The sequence below is a fragment of the Chamaea fasciata genome, unplaced genomic scaffold, assembly GCF_029207755.1.
Source record: "Chamaea fasciata isolate MVZ Bird 193981 ecotype frontalis unplaced genomic scaffold, bChaFas1.0.hap1 SCAF_3, whole genome shotgun sequence".
NCBI lineage: Eukaryota > Metazoa > Chordata > Aves > Passeriformes > Sylviidae > Chamaea > Chamaea fasciata.
The window spans coordinates 107,348,346-107,369,548 of NW_027094088.1; the positions used below are offsets into that span (position 1 = coordinate 107,348,346).

The 21,203-nt window shown below is 39.4% G+C and overlaps 1 protein-coding gene across 3 annotated transcripts in view; it reads right to left on the reverse strand.

The window, feature by feature from the left end:
- ITSN2 (intersectin 2) overlaps positions 1 to 21,003 on the reverse strand; it is a 66,369-nt gene extending 45,366 nt beyond the window's left edge. The window contains exons 1-3 of one of the 3 annotated variants that reach the window (XM_066180011.1): positions 20,945 to 21,003; positions 2,801 to 2,893; positions 1,073 to 1,136 (exon numbers count right to left, since the gene is read on the reverse strand). In XM_066180011.1, the coding sequence (XP_066036108.1) occupies positions 1,073 to 1,136; positions 2,801 to 2,893; positions 20,945 to 20,975 (188 nt within the window). In that variant the 5' untranslated portion in view covers positions 20,976 to 21,003. The remainder of the gene's footprint in view (positions 1 to 1,072; positions 1,137 to 2,800; positions 2,894 to 20,944) is intronic. The other 2 variants (XM_066180012.1, XM_066180013.1) reach the window with 2 other exon arrangements.
- Between the last annotated feature and the right edge of the window lie 200 nt (positions 21,004 to 21,203).

Consider the following 21,203-nt stretch of genomic DNA (forward strand, 5'->3'; position numbering starts at 1 on the left):
AGGAGGATGCAGAAACCTCCTAAAGGCACTATACACTGCTATGGAAATTTCATTAATTCACAGTGGTGAGGTTTTCTAAGTCTGATACCCACACGGTCTTCCTTTTTTTCAGTTCTCCAAACAAATACAGCAGGAAATACATGCAACAGTGCATACGCAGCCTCAAAATTTCTGGTCAGACAGATAACGCGACATTTTATTAACATTTAAGCACACAAGGACCAAGCACAAGAATGTAAATAAAATTAGGAGAAAAAAAATCAGACTAATATTCAGCTTCATTTTTCCTGTGATTCTGTTACTGCCCAGTATAAAACCCCAAGGCCCAACAGAAAAATCTCCTTGCCCCTCTTTCCTAGGTACTGAGGTATCTGGTATAATGGTGAACATGGAGGTGGTGCTGGTTGGACTGGATGATCCTAGAATACTTCTCTAACCTTAACAATTCTGTGATTCTATATGTCTGAAGGAAAAACTAACTTGCACTTAGCTATTTTCTTTAACACTATTTCTTAAAGTTGTTCTTAATTATTATGAGCCTCAAGTATGTGTCTTTTAGCACACATTTGTATTTGTTACAGCCAAGTGCCCCAAACTGAGCACAGGATTCTACTGAGGACTGAGGGGTTACAGAGAAAAGAATGTTTCAAGTGTTGCACTCACCACACATATGCTGCAAGGGACAGCACTTTTTCTAGTTCCTGTATTACCAAGCAATGCTGTATTTGTCCCTTCTACTAACTTTTTTTGTGACTTTAGGTTTTTTTCTTGTATTCTACTTTACATATACTTAAAGCCCTTCAAATAGTTTAAAAACACTGTGTTCAGCATGATCCAATTTGAAATAACACCATAAGAAAGATGTAAAAATTACTGAGTTTTAATTAATTGTTGGTACACATATGGGTTAAAACCTTCCTCTAAATTTAATAAAACTAAAACAATGATTTAGACAACACTTTCTACCTTGACTGCTGAAAGCCTCTGGGAAACAACACAACAGAGCAAGGGTAGCATTTAAATGCTATGCATCTCCTATCTTAGAAAAAACTAACAATAAAGAATATCTTACCATATTTGAGCAAGGATTGAAGATGGCAAACCTGATTGCAAAAAAAAGGTACGTGCTTGATCACCTGTGATAAACAAGGAAAAAAAAAGACAGACTTTTACACCAGAGCCAGATTTTTGAAGAGATCAGCACTCTCTTGGGAGATCAAGTTTTTGAAAGAAATCCCCATGCTGTATGCCAAGCTTTCCAGGGCTTTTTTTTTTCCAGCTTTTGTGATTGTCAGACACCCATGTATTTCATAATTCCCAATCTTTGCTCCGAGAAGTGATTTCAGATAGCTATAAAAACTTTAACAGGTCACAAATCAATGGTTGCCAACATCTTAAAAGGTGCATGAATTAAAGAATGACTGAAAATTTAGTCCTGCCCCAATTACTTATGCAGGAAAGGATGAGAATGCTGTTTTTCTTCTTCTCTATCCCATCTAACTTGAGCCAGTATTGTGTCTCTAGAAAAATACCATGTTCTTTTAATAATATTCTTTTCTTTTTAGTAATATTACTTTAATAATATTATTTTCTGCCAGAGAACACCCACGATTTCAGTATTTCAGGAAGGGAATGGGAACTGTTGTGCAAATTAGTTCCACATCAGTCAGTACACATACAAAAGGGACAGTTGTGTTTATGCCTGCATCTGAGTGAATTACAGATGCTTAAAGCTAAGACTTCAGGTTACTCTTTCAGCTCTCTCTTATATTCATACACAACCATTTATTTCAAGCATTTGCCAAATAAATAACAAAGCCTGAAGATATAGATGCAGGTAAGAGCCCAGATGTGGCCTAAGGGTAGTCCCTGGGACTGCATAGTTTCCAGCAGGAGATAAACATCAACCTCCCAGTGCTGTTTGGCCAAAGCAGGAGTCAGGTGCCACTTAGCCAGAAGATGTGCATGTTCCAAACAGACAACTTTCCACTCTCTCCTCAGTCCTTTCCAGCCCAAGAAGAGGAAAAGCAGGGCCAGTGGAGCAACTAGATAGGGCATTACTGGATAGCTGGGCAGGTAGAAGCCTTCAGGGTTGGTCTTTAGTGCCCACCCCACCACCAAGAATGGGGTATTCTTAAATTACAACATCTTTGTCAATGAAATTGGGTCTTTCTTGACATCAAAAGCAGATTTTAAATTTAAAGCCTGCAAATTCTGAAGTGCATAGCAACGTGACCCAATTGTCTCAGAGGAGAGCAGCTGAATGCAACTGGAACTGACAGCAGGCCCCTGCAAAACACCATTAGTGCACCCAGTCCTTGCTGAAGGCCCAACGGCCCAAATTTCAAGCAGTTGCTAACAAGGACAAGCTGTCAGCATCCCTCTCCCTGCCTCCCAAAGAAAGATCCCTAACAGCACAGCATTCTCCCCTCAGACTGAGGAGAGCCATTTCTGCTGTGTTGGGTGTCACTTGCCACAACAACTACTCTAAGTGCTCCCTGGCAGCCTCCCATCTGAGCAGGGATTTTGCCTGATATTCTCTGGTTTCTGAAACTAAACAGAATGGCAGCACACAGCTGCTGGCTGCAGAAGTGACAGGGTTAAACAGAACAGCATTGCCGTGCCAGACTTCAGAGGAAAGCTTGTTAAGTTTACTAATAACCTGTGGCTGTTTGCCAGAAGAATATAGTTATTAGTCACACAACAAAGGGCTAGAAATAGGATGCAGTTCTCAAACTGTTCTACAGAGATACGTATGTGTACACAGAAGTTAATGTGTAAAGCAGAGCCTCAGACCAACCTGTAATGTAACCTCCCGTGGGTTTAAGTTTATCAAACTGCTTGTCATGCTTGGCCCGCTCTTCGGAGGTGATGGCCCATATGTTTGGCCCTCCTGGAAAAAAAAAAACCCCAAAACAAATCAACAAAAAACCAATGAACAACCAAATGGGCTGAAAACTTTCAAAAGTAAACCACGTCACTTGCAAAATAAAAGCTTGGCTTTCTCAAGAGACAAAGTTAGATGTGGACACACCCAGCTCCTACTAGTTTGGCAAGGACTTTATGCAACACAAACCTCCTTCCCAGATGTGCAAGACACTGCTTCACCCTCGGCTTTCAAACAAGCTCTGTCGTCCTTCAAAGCTGGTGCAGGGCAGCTTCCTGTAGCTGCTGATTGTTTGCAGCCCGGGCAGGATGTGTCTCACCATCCCGTGTGTGAGCTAAACACTCCCCTTGGCTCACTGATGGACAAATGGCACTCGGTGTCACCCAGGTTCTCATGCACAGGGTTAATTAACACCCTCTAGGAGCCCAAAAGGCTTACACTTGTCTTGCCAGCACTCGAAAAGCAAAATTGGGACTGCTAACAAAAACGATTTGGTTTTGTCTGACAAATAAATGACATTTTGGGCTGGTTTTTTGTTTTGTTTTTTTAACAGCATGCAATTTCCACTTCACATTTTTCAATACTTTATGAAGTATAAAATATTACAGCCTGAGAGTAGGAATGAGAAGTTACAGGGAATAAGTGTGTTTACAGAGTTGTCCTGGTAGTACCTGGTTCTGACCAGATGGGCTTTCAGAAATTCTGCAACCTGCTGCATAAAGGTCAGGGTGCGCAACCTTTGCCGGAAAAACAGCTTGCCAGAAATAATTTGGTTTGTTTTTTAAGTAGGAGGAAGTTTTAGTCAGGAAGTTCTTGACAAATATTTAGTTTTTCAAATCAATGAATGCAAGGATTAGCCAAAATTCTGAATGGAATCACTCAAAACAGCATTAAAAGGTTATTACATGAAAAACCCTTCTAAAATTACATTCTGATGAGTATTACTACTTCCAAAGAACTGTTAATCTGTTCAAGTGTTTGTATTGCTCACTAAAAGACAGTCAAGGGAATAAATAATTCTTCTAATAAGATATTAACAACTTGCTTTAAAATCCACAGCACTTTGAAAGAAAGTTACCAAACAATGCTTCCTCTTCCTATATAAATCTTATTTCAAAGCTTTGAATCTCCAAAATTTCAAGAGGTTTTTGCACTGTTTTTCAATGTATAAAAAAGTGAAGGGACTGTGAGCTGATATAGTTGCCAATACAGACACAATAACAATGTTAATCACCTCTCATCTGTGTTTATCTACACAAACAAATATATTTTCCAAAAAAGACCTAATTTTTCCTCTCAAGAAGGTCCTGTTAAAACTGTATTTCTCCTTGCATTGTGTACAGATTTAATTCTTTACCCTTGCTCCCATAGTAGAGAAATAAAATAGTAAAAAGGACCAAAACAACACAGAAACTCACTGGGTAGATGTATGACAGAAAAGATGTGAGGGCATTAGGATACAACCTCTAGACACTTGAATTTGGAGTTTTTCTTCTCTCTTGAGGATATACCAATTTTTTTTTATAATGTGTCCTCAATGAAAGAGTCTTCTTGAAGGTTACACGTGAAACTGCACCTCAAGAACACCCTCCTTTTCCCTTCCAATTAAATGAACATAAATAAATCTAGATTAGATACTGATAATAAAACAAAGTAAATCTGAATCAGATGCCTAAAAGTCAATGGGCACTGTAAGTATTACTGTAAGACACTAATGAGGACAATTTGCACCCAACGGCAAAAATTAGAGCAGCACCTAATTTCTATAATCACAACCACATTTTATGCACTTCCCATTTGTACCTTAAAATTAGCACTTTAAAGAAATCTATCTCGACCAGATGGAAAAATGCTCCTAAAGCTACCAGCAGCAACTTCAAAGAAATCGACTATTTTTTTCATTTTTGGAAAACAAAATATTAACAACATTACACTCTCCTTCTATTAAATATTCCTCTTCGAGCATCTTTTGAAGCAGGTAGCTGCAAAACTCCTTGGTTTTTTAAAATCAAAGATTAAAACCACCACAACATATTCACATGGCCAGTGGCTGCAAAGTGATAAAAACACAGTAACAATTTCTTGACTGGAGTTATGACCATCACTATTGCCCCTCTAGAGAATCCAATTTACATTGTAAGACAACTTCTGGTTATATATGCACAGTTTCTTATTTATATGTCACAAATTAAGCAAGAAGATGGCAATCTTGAAAATCTAACATATTTCTGTATTCAAAGAGTTGTTTTACTATCTGGTAAATTAGATTTCCTCTCCAGCTATGAAATTCAGTGTTCTATAGAGCATTGTCTCAAATGTGTTAAAACCTTGCAGGTCAGCAAATCCCCAAATTCACACCTGCAGCTGGATCGTGATTAAAATCTCATTCAACAAGTGATTCAAGATCCACATTCAGCCTTCATTCTCATTTTTGCCTTCCATAACACATACAAGAAGATCGCTATTTTTTGCACACTTGATATTTTGCACCTTTTACCTCTGGAATTACATCTTTAAGGTCCTTTCTGTTCCATGCCTGTGATTGATTTAGTCCAACACCCCTGCAAGGAGCAGGAACGTCTTCAACTAGCCCAGGTTGCTCAGAGGCTCATCCAACCTGGCCTCAAACATTTCCAGGGATAGTGCAGCCACAGCTACTTTAGGCAACCTGTGCCAGGGCCTCAACACCCTTGTAAAAAAATTCCACCTTATATCTATTTGAAATCTACAATCTTTTAATTTAAAATCACCACCCCTTCTCCTATCTCAACAAGTCCTGCTAGAGTGTTTGTCCCCACCTTTCTTACAGGCCCCCTTTAAGTAGTGAAAGCCACAGAAACGTCTCTCTGGAGCCTTCTCCAGGTTGAACAACCCCAAACTTATTGCAAATATAAGTTTAATTTAAAAAAAGAAATCTTTGACTAAAACCGCATTATTATATCAACAAGTGCTTCTACAGCCTTCCACAGTCCTAGTGAGTCAGTGCAAGCAGCTGTCATGGAATAGTGATAACTACAAACACACATTAGCAAAAGCACATTGTGGGAACATTTCAGGGAACTGAATATATACCCTGAAAACACCAAACTGCTAATAATTTATTTTCCAAAGTAAGAGCAATTTCAGATCCTCCTTTTCCCTAAGGACAGAAACTGAAAATCTTATTTTTCTGGTGATTAATTTCATAAAGATATGCTCTCTCCTGGTTTCTTTACAGGCAGGGAAGAAAATGTAGTTAGTCTTCAAATCCAATATATAAAAATACAGATTTTTAAAAATATAATATATATATTATATAATTCATAGCAGGAATTAGGATACAGAGAACAGCACACCTTTATGTCAGCACAGTTCTCACAATGAAATTTTAGTGTTTGTCTGCAAATGAACAAAGTCCCAGAAAATTAAGTTTACCCTAACATCTCTTGAGAGAGTGTCTGCCATCTGCAGCCTGAACTAGAACAGGTCATTGTTTTCTGAATAGAGGTTAATAACTGCTGGACAATGAACGTATTTGTGTAAAATTTAAAAAAAAAAAAAATTAAAACCAGTCCTTCTGGTAGGGATCCACAGTGAATGCAGTCAAACCCCACCCACACTTATTATTTAAGGGATTCACTGTTTTTTCAACTCCCACCCAATATGCCACAGAAACAAGATAAAGAGCACAGCACAAGACGGAAGGCTAAAGCACTGTGAGGGCTTATATTTAGCTGAACTAGGTGCTCACAGCTCTTTTGATGTTACCCTTGGTGATAGAAAGAACCCTTAACTTCTCAATTAAGAGAAGTAAAATCTGTGTACAGAAAAACTCACAATTAGATTTCTCAAAATACCATACCAGTCTATCTGAAATAAAGACATTGTGTAACAGGACTCATGAGGTCTTGGCAATTCACCAAAGCCCATCACGACACTATATTCTCCAAAGTAATTGTTGTATTTACCTATGCAGTACAACCAAGACCATCACAAAAACACAGCCAAAATTAGTCTGAAACTTGGTTCTCCTGTGCCATCACCATCAAATCATGCTACAATGCTCACAAACATTATGACTGCTTCCCAAAACTACCACAAGTGGTAAAAATGGACACTCAGTGCAACTGCTGAGAAAAATTACTCTGCCTGGTTTACACAAAACCATGTCCTGGGCATGCTGAACAGTGATGAAGGGAAGATACTCCTTTCCTGGGAAGGGCAAAGCTGCAGGGAGAGTCAAACATCTGCCATCCAAGATGTGTCATCTAACCTTATCTGGCTTAGCTCAGCCATTTTTTGCACTAACACATCTTCAGTTCCAGTGTTGAGAAACATCTTGCCTGTAAACCTGACCCAATGAATTTTGCATGGAGACATTGCTGTTCTTCTTCCATCCACACGGCTCCAGTCCTCACTCATGGCAAGTCATGCATGAATCACAAACCAAACTGCAGGGGTCTGCTCTTCACAGATCTCTCTGACCACAGGATGGGCAAGAGGAAAGAATCTCCTTGATGGAGCAGTGCTGAATCTTTGGCTGTCCAAGCAGCAGTGAGCTACAATACTTTTACAGATCAGTTTCCCACCAGAAATCAAAATACAGTTGTTACTACATGCTCCCATGAGAGGCTTTGCTGCAGACAATGAATAGTACATTACTTTTCTGACTCACCTTAAATTTCCTGGACATTTTCGAGATCTAAATAATTTTTCCCAACTCTAGCTCGTAAAATTTTGGAGGGGAAAAACAGTACAATCTCTCTGACAAGAAGATATCTCATTAATTCATTATTCTTCAAAATCTGTTACTTTAGAATCTTATAACTTCATACATGAAGCCAACACTGTATTTGACTACCCTGCATTTTTAAGAATGCAAACTCAAGAAAAGCTGAATTTGAGAGATTTCCCCCACAAAGTCTTTCTTTAGAACAGTCTTCACCTGCTCTTTTTGCTTATGAAAAACCACAAGTCTATCTTAGTAAGACTTCTGGAAGACAAGAGGCCAAATTTTCTTTCTTCCCTGGAGAAGGCTGGTACTTTGCAAGAAGACTGAGTAAATGTCAACACTGGCAATTGTTCTCAATATCCAATATCTCTGGAATCCTGGACTTCATGTCCAGAAATGTCTCCACAGATTCCCTATTCCAAAACAGAAAACCAACAGTGAAAGTTCCTTTACTTGCTCACTCCAAAACTCCACAACACATCCAAAAGTTCAACGTCACATGTGGAGTCTGCCCACATAGAAAGTCCATCTGGGATGACAAAGACCCAAATACCCAAAACTAAACGTTTTGAACTTCACCCTCAAGACTTCTCTGAAGATGACAAAACACAGACTGACCTCACTTTCATGTAACAGGTATTTCTGTAATTCAGTGTGGCAGCACTGCATTTTCTGTTGTTGGAAACAAGTGATTATGCTGTTTATTAGACATCTTCAGTTTCTGTAAGTTCATTTTAAATAAGACACCTCTCTAGGTAAGAGTAGGGAGGTCTGCTTATGGCAGGATCACAGCATTTCAGGAAAGCTCCAGAAATATCTTTACAACACTGCATCAGACAGATAACCTTCTGAATAAAATTAAGGACTTGCTTTGATGGGCTGCCAACATCAAAAGGGAAACAAACACTGTTCTTTCCTTAAAATGGTAAATCACCATTGAAAAAGAGGGGAGAAAAGAAAATGCAGTCCTAGAAGAAAAGTAAATAGACTTGAAAAGCCTCTGTAAAACCTCTGCCACTGCTCAGTACTGCCCACAGGCAAAGGGTAGCTATAGTAGGAACAGCAGGATTACTGATAAGGAAAAACCTAAGACATTTCTCAGATTCTCCAGAATGTCTTTGTTTCTCACTCACAGGCATTGTTTGTTTTTCTCTAATAAAAACTATGCTCCTACGACCTACAAAGTTAATTAACTCCACAGAGATAATAAACCTAAAGTGAAAGAGCATTCCTTGTACATATAAGTCATGAGGATTATACCACCGCTTCTGTAACTATCAAGAAAACCAGCATGAAGCTTCATAATGACCCTAAATAAATATTTATCCCTTTGTCCCTTTGTTTAAAGACAGGGAAATTTTAGCACAGACATGCAGCAACGTGCCTCAAGCTGTGTAACAAGGGGTTTTCCTTAATGCAACCAGCAATCACATTACAGTCTCCTCTTAGGAGCCTTCAGAGAGTTGTCTGGTCTAGGATATATTGGGATAAATCTAATAATTCCAGTCTTTCTGTGTTTGCAGATAAGTTTACCACAGAAGTATTTATCACAGATTGGATTTAATGCTCCCAATTGAGATGTTAAATCAGACTTCTAATTTTTCCTCAGTGGTGAGTAAACACTCCAGGAGTCTGAAAATACACAGGACATTTTACCATTAATCTGAATTTGAGATTCTTTATCAGTGTTATTGCCATTTTCAATATTTGCTTCCCTCCTTCGCTGTTGATTCTATATATCAAACACAGGAGAAAAGTGACTAATAATCAACACTAATCCTTATTTACATGTGCTAATGTGCTATGGAATACTACTGTGGAGGCTTTGGGTCCATCCCAAAGCATCACCTGCTCTTCCTTGAGGATTGCACCTGCTATTCCCAGCTTCCACAATCTCAGGCCATGGCAGGAGCCACATGTAATCTCCTTTCACAATACATATATTAATCTTCAATTACTCATCCTACCAGAAATGCTCCACAGAGGCTCTCATTTTTATTAAGCAACACCAAGGCAGCTGCCAGAGGAAAAGGCTATCTATTTCTGTGCTTAACTGTAACTTCAGCAACTTCTTTCTGCGTGCACAAAGTTAAAAGGAAAAGCTTGTAGCTAAAGCATGTTAAACACAAGGAAACATGATTCTCTCTCAATTTTGTAATTTCACTAAAGTTACAAGTATTGTGCCCACTGAAGCTAAGAGAATTTTTAAAGATTTTCAAGCATCTCTGGCACATTATCAAAAAACAGCTGGTACCTGCAGACAGGTTGTTAAATAGTGTCAGGCACATGCAAGATTTGGCCAAGAAAAGCTTGTTTAATTGAAGAGCAAACTTACAGAAATGTGGACAAAGCAACAGCAGCCACATGGCATTTTAAGAGAACAATTCATATTCTTTACATTTTGTAGAGAATTTCCAGATATTTGGTGTACTGGGAACCCTCAGGTTGAGCAGGCCACTAAAATCAAATATTTATCTTGTTTATACTATCCACCTGCTCCTGTGGTGAATTCTGCCTGGTGATCTTGTCACTGGCAGCCCCCACTTTGATACACAAAATCCATCCATAAAGGAGGAACATTAGAACACAGAACACTCCGTGCCATGCAGTGATCTCAATGTAGAAACATAATCCATGCTTTTAGAAGGAGTATAATCCCTAAAACAATTTAGAGATACATAATAGTGTAATCCATGCTAACAGTATAGATCCAATTCTTTTCTGAACTCTACAGCACACTTGACTATTCCAAAGCACTTAAACCTATCAGTTTATAACAGCAGGATAGTATTTCTACACTTTATAAATATCACAGAATCTTTTAGCTCATTAAGGCTATCCATTTTCAGAGGATCATTTTTAATTAAATTATTGCCAATTCCACTGAAGCACTAAAAAGAAACTAACCCACACCAAGGAAGAAAAATATTGAAAAAAACCAAAACAAAAAAACCCAACAAAAAACCCCAAACAAACAAACAAAAAAAAGGGTTTAAAGTTTTATTAAAGCTCCACTAATGAAAAAGCACATCAGGAAATGTACACCAGAAACGTTTATAAACTTGACAGTATTCTGAACTGCCAAATAACATGCTACCTTTTACACAGTTTTCTGTAAAATTACTGACAATTTAGTCAATAGGGTTTTTTTAGATTTTAATGAAGCAAGCTTCCTACTTCTCATCAAAAAGTACGATCACTGTAACATGCAATGTTGGTAAACTCAGGTATTTTTCTCAGAAGTTAATTAACTTTGCCTTTCCTTACAAGGAGAATTTGGCACACAGAGCTGGGCCAAAACCTAAGCCTTTGCCAGATCCAGATTCAATTATCAGCAATAATATAAAACTATTTTCGGCTTAATTCTGGAGAAACAACGTCAGTGAAACCAGCAGTAGTTGCTGAGTTACAGTGATGAAGCACATGAAACAAGCCCATTCTTCTATCCAATGACAGCTCTTTCTGTGCCCAGAATCACAGAACCACAGAATCATTTAGGTTGGCAAAGACCTTTAAGATCATGGAGACCAGCCATTAACCCAGCACTGCCAAGCCCACCACTAAACCATGTCCCTCAGTGCCACATTCACATCTTCAGGGATGGTGACTCCACCACTGCCCTGGGAAGCCTGTTCCAGTGTTTCACAACCCTTTTGGTGAAGAAATTGTTCCTAATATCCAATCTGAACCTCTGCTTATGCAACTTGAGGTCATCTCATCTTGTTCTATCACTTGTAACTTTTGAGAGAAGAGCCCAACCCCCACTAGGCTTCACTTTCCTGTCAGCTGTACAGAGAGAGAAGGTCCTCCCTGAGCCTCCTTTTCCCCAGGCTGAGCCCCCCCAGCTCCCTCAGCTGCTCCTCCTCAGCCTTGTGCTCCAGACCTTTCCCCAGCTCCGTTCCCTTCTCTGGACACGCTCCAGCCCCTCAATGTCCTTCCTGAACGGAGGGGCCCAGAACTGGACACAGGATTTGAGGTACATCATCCTCAGTGCCCAGCACAGTGGAATGGTCATTTCCCTCAACCTGCAATTCATACTTTTGGATGGATTTTAGAAATTGAAAGCAGAGAAGAAAAAAGTCACACCAACAAGAGTCTTCCCAATAGAAGGTGTGAAAAGGTCAAGTAAGCAATATTAGCATGGCATAATATAATCATCCTTCGCTAAATTCTCCAGCTTTAAGGCCTGCCTCCATTTCCTTTTAAGGTGAGCAAACTTCCAGCTGACAAAATCCATGGCCTTCCTTCCCAGCCTGACTCAGAAGATGGAAGAGATGCTTACCCTTCAGTTAAGGACAAGTCAGAAGCTTTTTTGAGTAAACTCATCAACCTGTGTAGTATCAAAGCCTTCCGTGAGGAAAATAAAAATTTTTAGTCACCATGTTTGTGGAAAAAGATCACCAGAGCTTAGACAAAACATTTCTAGTCCTGGAAATGGATGTTTTATGCTGCTGCTCACCAGCATTCACAAAACAACCCCATGACTTAATTAAAAATTTACAAAATAACAATTTGTTTAATTATTATCTAGCAAATCTCTGTGAAGTGCAGCAAAACTACTAAGATTCAGGCGAGTTTCCATCTGTGGCAGCCAATAAATCTTTCTGCACCATGAGAAATGCAGGCAGTAAAAATACCAGGGAAGAAGATGTAAAGTGAGCCTTGAAATTAGGTGCAGTAAAGGAAATTATTCTCCCACAAAGACATACACTGACAAAATCAGAACAGAATTCTGCTTCAGGAATATTAGGTCCCTTCTCATCACTATCTGGCCATCACAGTAAAAACCACATTTCCGGGTTCTCAGACTTGAACAGGAAGTCTGGGACCAGAAAGAAGGCTGATGGGTTATATTTGCAATGGAGAACTGGGATACAGACTTGAAAGAGAAGAGGAAAACAGACAAACAAACAAACAAACCAACCCCAAAAAATTACACAGGAAGGGTGGGAGAGAAGAAAAAATGAAGAGGCATTTCCTGAATGATCTTGGAATAAAATAAAAATAGGAGATAATTCAGGAAACAAAACACAGCAGCAGTCCTTCCAGCAGAGACTGAATATTCCCCCAGCTGAGATCCCAGCACATGATAGTCTGAGCCAAGCATGTGGTGGTGCTGCTCCAGGATGCCTCCTCAGCCCCAGTTCAGCCCCTGAACCAGAGGTACTGCCTCATTAGTAGAACAAAAATCCACCTATCTCTAATCATTTAAGGAATCCGAGACCTTTTGTCATCCACAGCTTCCTACAGCTTTCATTGTTTATTTGACAGGTACAAAGTGCTCTGTATGATTGAAATCTGCCAATGGTACTTTCACCTGATACTGGTTAATTCTTGTGCTATCAGAGAGTAATTACCATTCTCTTGCCTGGAAAATCATGGATGACCTTGGGAAGGTGACATCTACTGTTTCCACCATCCCCGCCCTTTCATTTCCAAGCTGAAATGTCCAAGTCAATTCAATTAATCAACATACGGAAGCTGTTCTGTATCTTTAATCACTCTTGTTACCCTCCTCTTTGTAACTTCCAGTTCTGGCAGAAAGAAAAAATGGAGGGAAAACTGGAAGGAAACACAAAGGAAACAGATCAAGAATAAGAGAGTCTGCTTAAACAGTACTCCTTAGAAGGCTAAATTACTAATTGGCAGAACCTGCCAACTGTATCCAGCACACATACAATATTACTTTCCTAAGCACGCATGGGGGTTTGATATGAAATATAACAAAAACTATTTAGTTTATGTTCATACAACCACAGGTATCAGTTTATATCACAGTCTTGAATCCTGCCTTGACAGTGGCTCATAGGGACATTTATGGGCTAGAATTTGGAATAGAATTCTTCCCTGGGTAATACAGTTATTACAATTTCTCAGTTGCCAGAAACCACCAATTTAGCAAGCTTCTTGGGCCAAAAAAGGCCCCAAAGGGGGGGGCAAAAAAAGAGCAGCATTTAATAGCCATGGCACAGATTTTTCCTCCTCAAGTTTTGATTCGATGTAGGGTTTCCAAAACATCTTAAGGACAGTAAGTCCTAAAAATTAGTTGAGCTGCTCACTATGTGAAACAAACTACCAAACAAACCCATTTTCTTCTGCTAGCCTTAAACTCAATCATTTCACTAGGTATCGTGTTGATTTTCTGCTATGAAAAAATACAGTGAATATTCCTTCCCTTGTTAGCATTTTCTATACTGTTATGGCTTTACAGGTTTTTAGCTGTCTCTAAAAAAACACCTAAGCTATCCTTAGCTGTCTCTAAACTAAACAACTCTCATCCATTTAGTGTTGCTTGGCACAGGAACCACAACCTCTCTGTGGCCACCTTTTTCACAGCTGTCCTTACTTTGTGTTTAATTCCAGATCCTTTTGTGTAACAGATTCTGGCAGCTACAGAGTGGATCATTTCCAGAAAAGGGAGCTGAGTGAATGTTATCTTCAGGCCAGGTTAAAAAGGACTGTCTGTGTATTTCTTAATCCAATCTGAATATACAGAGAACATGAGAAATAAGAGGAGAGATTCTGCTGACCTTCCAACCCATCACCTCCATCAGAAACAGTTTGTACACTAACTCACACCTATACGTTTTATTTCCCCAAGCCTGAAGATTTCCTGTGAAAAACAGAGCTATGGAAGCACTACTATCTGTTGTACAACAAATTTCACTTGTATCTGGCAAGAAAATATAAGTGTACTTTTTTCAGTTCACTTATACAAGTATCAACACACACTGTAACAGGTGCAGAGTTCCACAACAGCGAACCAAGACTTTTCAGGAAAGATGTGTTTCCTAAAGAAACAGCTGTGCTGCAGATGTCATGGTTCAATGCTAAATCATGGTTATGAGAAGAAACACAGGGAAAAATGTTGGTGCATGATTTAAAATATACCACCTCTTATTTATGTTTACATATATAAAAAACTTTAAATCAAATTACTTCAGTAGGAAGTAAAGGAGCAGTAAAAGTTCTTGATGTTCATTTAATCTTACCTGTTCTTGAGACTTGCATACAGAGAACTTCACATCCAACTAAAGCACAAATGATTTTACCTTATTAAAATACCTTCTCTGAAGACAGCCAGTATGAATGCCAGTCCCATGGACACTGACATTCTTTCAGCTTTCCAGGGTTTCACCCCTTCCAGCTCTCTCAGCAATGATTTAAGGCTACTGTCCCATTGTCGGAAAAACAACAGATGTCTGAAAGAACTGATGCAGTACACTGGAAAGCCTGAACACACAAGATTCCTAATTAAAGTAATAGGGCATTATATAAATATATTTGACAGACCACAATGCCTGAAAAATGTGTTTGCTCTTGCCATTATAATTAGTGGGCTAAACCTGAACTCATTCTGCCAATACTTATTAGTACCATCCATGGCCTGTTCAAAGTGATGATCACAGATGATTTGGAATTTAGTAGATGTTAAGATGGTGCCACTTCACACAATGCTCATCAACCCTAAACTGCAACAACCACATGAAGTGACTTATCAGAGTAATGTATTTCACAAACTTGTGAGTTAAACCTTCAAGGACATGAACATTTTAACAGTCAAAGCACTTTGAAACTTGGTCATATGTTAGATTTATGTTTCTGAGTCTTTTCAGCTAAGTCTTCAGCCTTCTGCTCCATTTTGGGAAAGTATTTGTAGATCTTGCATTTTTTTGTTTAGGGTTTTATATGCTTTGAAGAAAAAACACCAGGAAGTCTCTCTGACATCCAAAATGAATAAACCAGCTTGCATTACAGTATTAGTATTCCAGATAAAAACCATCCTGGGTTTCCCACTCAGTGTAAACTTACCTAATAAAAGCTAACACATGATACTAAAAATGAAATCTTAGCAAGACAAAGCTATAGGCTTAGAGTAAGTTTACAGCTCAAGATCTAACACTAATCTTCATTATTATCTAATTCTTCATTGCATTTCAGGAGCATAGGATTGGAAGGGACTTCCGAGGTCACCATGTGCAGACTGGTACTTCTCCAAGAAACTCTAATACATTAATTCATTCCTAAAATGCAAGTTCTGCCTTAAGGCAACCAGATTTTCTCCTTGACCATGGTCCAGAATGTCACTGCTGACAGAACAAATCCCATTTCCAGACCAACTGCATCAACAGCTGGTTCATCGCTGTTTACCCTCGTGCTAACACTGTACTCAAAAGTTCGTTTCCTTCCTTAATGTTGTCCTTCCTAGTAAGATAAAATAAAGAGCAAATTTATTTTTTGAAGAGGAAATGCAATAAAATTGAAATTAAAAGCAAAAACAAAACAGTAAGCTCTTATCTGGGCAGGTTAACGAAGGCAATCCCTTTATTCTTTCTCAGCACTTAATTACACTGAAGCCCAGCTCTGTGTCTATTTCACTCCCTGGGTTTTTTTCCCCTCTTAGGCAGATAACTCAAATTCTACCCTCTAACCCACATGTCTCACCAGTGCCTGAAGCAATAGCACACAGCACTCCGTATTTCATCCATCACATTTGAGGATGCATTTCCTTTCCCTCAAATCACGTAATTACTACGTGATCCTCTAACACATCCGGTTGTCTTCCTAGTTAGTCAGAGCTAACTGCCAAGTTCCCAGCACACAACAAAAATCCTTCTGGCCCATAATGGTATGCTAAAAAGCTATTTGAAGTCAGCACAGCAGAAATGTGATGAAATTTAACCAATGATACGCAGCCCATACTGTGTAATTCTGGCTGGAAAATTACTCCAGAGTTTGTCATCTTCCAATTGAACCTGCACACGTGTTCTTTTTACTGATGATATTGCCATAAATAACCATTAAGACTGGCATCACGATAAAATCCATGAAGAATAATATGACTACAACATACAGGTTTAAAACCATTTTCTTTCCCTTTTAGCCATTTATTTCTCTAATGAAATCCAACCACGGGATCTGTTACACATTTTCTACAAAACTCAGGTATTGAAGAAGATACAAAGTGCAACTTTCCCTTGCTAAAACCTATTTCCATTTACTCCATTTAACATATAACTCCAAGTCTAACTATTTTTTCCTTCTAAGATTTCCTCTTACATCTTCCATGTGAATCATACTATCCTCACATTTAATATAAATAAGACACCTTCTATTCTGAAACCCCACAGCACTATTTCTGACTTGGAAGACTAAAGAAAACATATAATATGGCAGACACACTGGAAATCTAATTTTTGCAGGGTGTGATAGTGGAAGATAAATACCCTCCTGACTTGAAGATATCAATTTTGCTCCATATCAACTGACACCACTGCCCTCACTGAAAGGAAGGTTTAATTAATAAATAAAGTCAGAGAAAATGTTTGCTCTTGTCTTATAATTTCTTTCCTTTTCCTACTTTTAGATGGGAGAACAACTTCTGATACTTGTTTTTCAAGGTCTAATTCAGCTTTGTATTTTTATCTAGGCTTGCTGATATTCAAGTCTACGGTTTCCATATCTACACTGCACACAAGGTGAAGAGTCAGGTTGCACTCAAGCAGCTTTTAATTGAACTCTGGTAACGAGGGTCACTCCTAATTCAAAAAAATTCAGACTGCAAAGCTTGAGACAGACTTTTCTAAGGAGGAGGTGGAGCAGAAGCTGTTGGTGAGTGTTCTACCCTTGACACCAGGGAACCAGGACCTTACAGAACCCCTTCATGTCTACTTTAGTCTCCAACACACCTAAATGTGAGGACACAAAATTCTACTCACAGCAGCACAAAATCCAGTTTCATTTATCAAGGTTTAGAAACACATGAAATGAGTTACAACTGCTACTTTCTACACCTCAGTTTTTCAGAGATTTTCCTGTTGGACCACAGAAAATTGATATCGAAAGGAAACAGGTGGTAGAAGGGAAGAGAAATGGCAAATAAAAACATATACAAAAGAAAGCACAGCCCAAAAATTCCAATGGTACTTAAGTAAACAATGTGAAAGATACTGATCAGCAAATACTGCTTTCCTTGTTCCAGGTGGTCCAGTAAGATTAAATCTCCCCAAATCAAGATCCGTCAGCATGGATATCAAACCCTGAACAAATCCAGCCTACAGAAGAAGGAAGGGGAGTTGGAAAAGAAACATCTTGCAACTCCTCTCCAGCTGGAAAGAACACATCCCATGGCAGTGAAGGTTACTTCTTCCAGTGACAAAAGCAGCAGTCACTGAGACAAATAGATGGAATTATATTTTAACCTATTAAAGCCTTTATCCTTCCAAGTGTCTTTTGCAGTCAGTATACTAACTCTTTCTTTAGAAACATAATTGCTGAAGTTATTATTTAGTGTAACTAAATGCTGTTTCCAAAAGCTTTTGCAAGACTCAGGATGAATTCCTAAACAAGCTTTGTCCAGATGGAGAACTGTTTGTAGGAAGAATCAACTACCATAAAGTGGGTTTGCATTATCATTTTCACAGGAATAATGATCAATATTCAAGCAGTTACAGGATAGAACTAAACTCTGAGTAGGGTATCCTCAATCTTGTCTGCAGACTGGAGAGAAGTACATGCCTAGAGTGGTTCTTTGATAGGACTGGACTCCACATAGATAAATGTCTCTTATCCATCTGGTGCAGTATAAGAAACATGTTGCTCAGCCTCGCCTGTTCATATAAATGTCACCATAACCTTTACATTTTATATTTGTAAAAACTGGCAGGTCTGCCCTGAGTTCCAGAAAAATCAACACCCACTCTTTAGTCCTGCTTTTCCTCTTTGAATTTCAGCTTGTTAGTAAAGCACCCACGAAGGTCACCTTGGACAGCAATGGAGAGTCAAAGGGAGCTCCTTTCTGGGCACTGTGTCCTTTCATGATTTTAAAGAAAGGTCTATCAGCCTTTGAATAGGTGCCCCTGGAGCACACAGCCTTTACACATGGCCACAGAAGAACATTCCAGCTCCCAGCACAGCACAGTCTGGCCACCAGCCACATGCTGAGTGAGGTTGGACAGGTTCAGGACCCTGCTTGGCCAGGGTATGTTCTGAAGGTGCCCCAGCGAAGCTGAGTCTCTCCACTAAACTACACACACAGCTCCATTCCCCTTGCTACTCAGTATCCTGTGCAGAGCTGCTTTCTCCGCTTAGGCTGGTAAAGAAAATGTTGTGGCATGTCCCACATGTATCTGTTTGAGGCTGAATATCATGCTTTGGAACCCTCAGTTCTCAGTCACATAATCTGCCCTATGCCATCCTCTCACTTTTCTGTAACAGTGAACGCCAAAAATAACCCAGAAACTGAAACTACTTCATGCATTGCACTACTTGGGAACTAAAAGCTAAGTATATTGTACCTTGGTAAGAATAAGAGCTCTTTTCCCACAGAAGGAACTCACCATTTCCCCCAGTAGGATACAAAAGGGAAGGGTCAATGCTGTGCTAACACAAAGGTGAGGCAGGCAGCCAGTGCTCCCAGGCTGCAGCAGTGCCTAATGGCTTGGTTGCCTCACACATAACCTCGCTCTTCATCTCATGCTTCAAGTCACTACCAAAGTGTAAAAACATAATTAGAGGTTTCCTGCAGTGAGTGGCAAATGCAGGTGAACTACTTTGAATGGAACCACTGCAGCAGTGCTTGTAAGTGGTAAATAGCAGGGAAGAACAAAGATTAGAGAACGACTTCAACAGCAAAGGTTGCTTGGTATTTACCCAGAAATCACATTAAAACTATTGTTTAAAACACCTGACTTGTTTGAAATTTCACCAGTTCTGATAAGATTTTTGACTGCAAGACTACACACAGTTGACACAGTCATCCAAACTACTCTGTGAGGAGCAATAGTTTATTGTCTGGTGTCTCTTCCTTGTGCTCTCTCTTACTATGCCTTCCAACACAGTGAAATTCTGAGAGGGGAAAGGCAGCATCCTCTGACACCATTCTTCTTGAGAGTGGCAGACAGTACTCCCAAGGGATTTCAGATCAAGGATCACTCTCTGAAACTAAGGGTTCTGAGAGCAATGTGCACGGTCAGCACTGACAGTCCACATCCTCCAACAGAACCAAGCAATAAAAAGTCAAAACAAAAAGACATCAAATGTCTTATGCATACATCAACCACGGAGACAGCCAAGAACATAAAGCTGTATCTTCTCCAAAGTGAGCTTCCAACTGTTTGTTTTAAATTGGGAAGCAAAAACCATGTCACAATGATGTTAAAAAATCCATTATGTCCAATTAAGTGAAAAAAAAAATCTGATTCCCCTAATATTTATTGAGTCCTTTTTCTTGGCTTTTACTATAAGGTCTGTGAAACAGTCTGGAAAAAACTGCAACTGACTGTATAAAAAAAAGTGTTCATTACACAGATTCATTCTTTTTTACACAATGTCTTATGCTCACATGAAACAGGTTTGTAAAACAGAGGTTTGATTTGAAATCTGAATGTTGTTCTGGGGAAAACAAACAAACAAAAAAACCCAACCAAAAAAAAAAAAAAAAAAACCAAACAAAAAAAAAAACAAAAAAACAAAAACCCTTTCCCAATTTATCTCAGTGACAATTTCCTAAATTAGTTAAGACCTGCCAGTCCTGCAGTAACCTTTGCAGATAACTGAGATAAACACTCATTTCTGTATCTAGTTTTCTATTTTTATCAGGAGAAATACTCCTTATCAGAAGTATCTGAAGTACAAAACATTGTTTCTATACTTGTATTTTCATTTTGGCCAGCTCTGTAAGTAACAACATGCAAATGTCAAATTTCTTTACAGGTTTTTGCAAATCATGCCTTCACAAACAAGCCTTCTGTAAAAATAAAAGCTCCAGCCCATACACACACACAAGAACAATTTTAAAGTTCCAGCTCTCATATGTCTTTGAAAGGAAATCACCAAGAAACAGATGCAAAAGTTGCTGTAGTGGGAAGAGCACAATCAAGAGGAAAATTCTTTAATTATTTTTCTTTTTTTTTTTTTTTTTGAGAAGGGCCGACTGTGAACAATGTCACAAACTCCTTGACACATTCAAATATTTTGTTTAAAATTAACAGCATAATGGACTATAATGGAACACATTTTGTGCCGAATTACGTAACAGAAAAGGTATGCAAGTTTAATCAACTATTACTTAGCATATTCCCTGCTTAAAGTCAGGCAGTGTTCGCACTACAACTCGCACATTCCTCAGCCCTGTAAATGATCCGAGACTGTCAGCCACTCCAGGCGTCTCCGTAGCCCAAATTACACTGCAGTGATGCTGTTCCCCTCCCAGCCTCGCAGCACCGGCTCCGGCTCCGGGCGGCGATCCGCAGCAAAGTGACCCAAACGCTGCTGCGGGCACCAAAAACCACAAACAACAAATCCCGAACCTCCCACCCCTACCTGAGCAACCCAGAGCTACTCACCATTCACGGCTGCGGGAAACTGAGCCATCATGGTCCCGAATGCGCCCCGCTAACCCTCAGCCATCTGCAACGTGAAAACATCGTGCCATTAATAATGCAACAAGGGCAGAGCCGAGCGGGGCGCGTCCGTCCCCGGCCCCGCTTCCGACAGCGAACAATGCCCGGCCCGGGGCTGCTGCTGAACCAGCGGCATTTACACCGCCGAGGGGGTGGCGGGATCTTTTTTTTTTTTTTTTGTATAGGGTATGCAGTGCAGTTC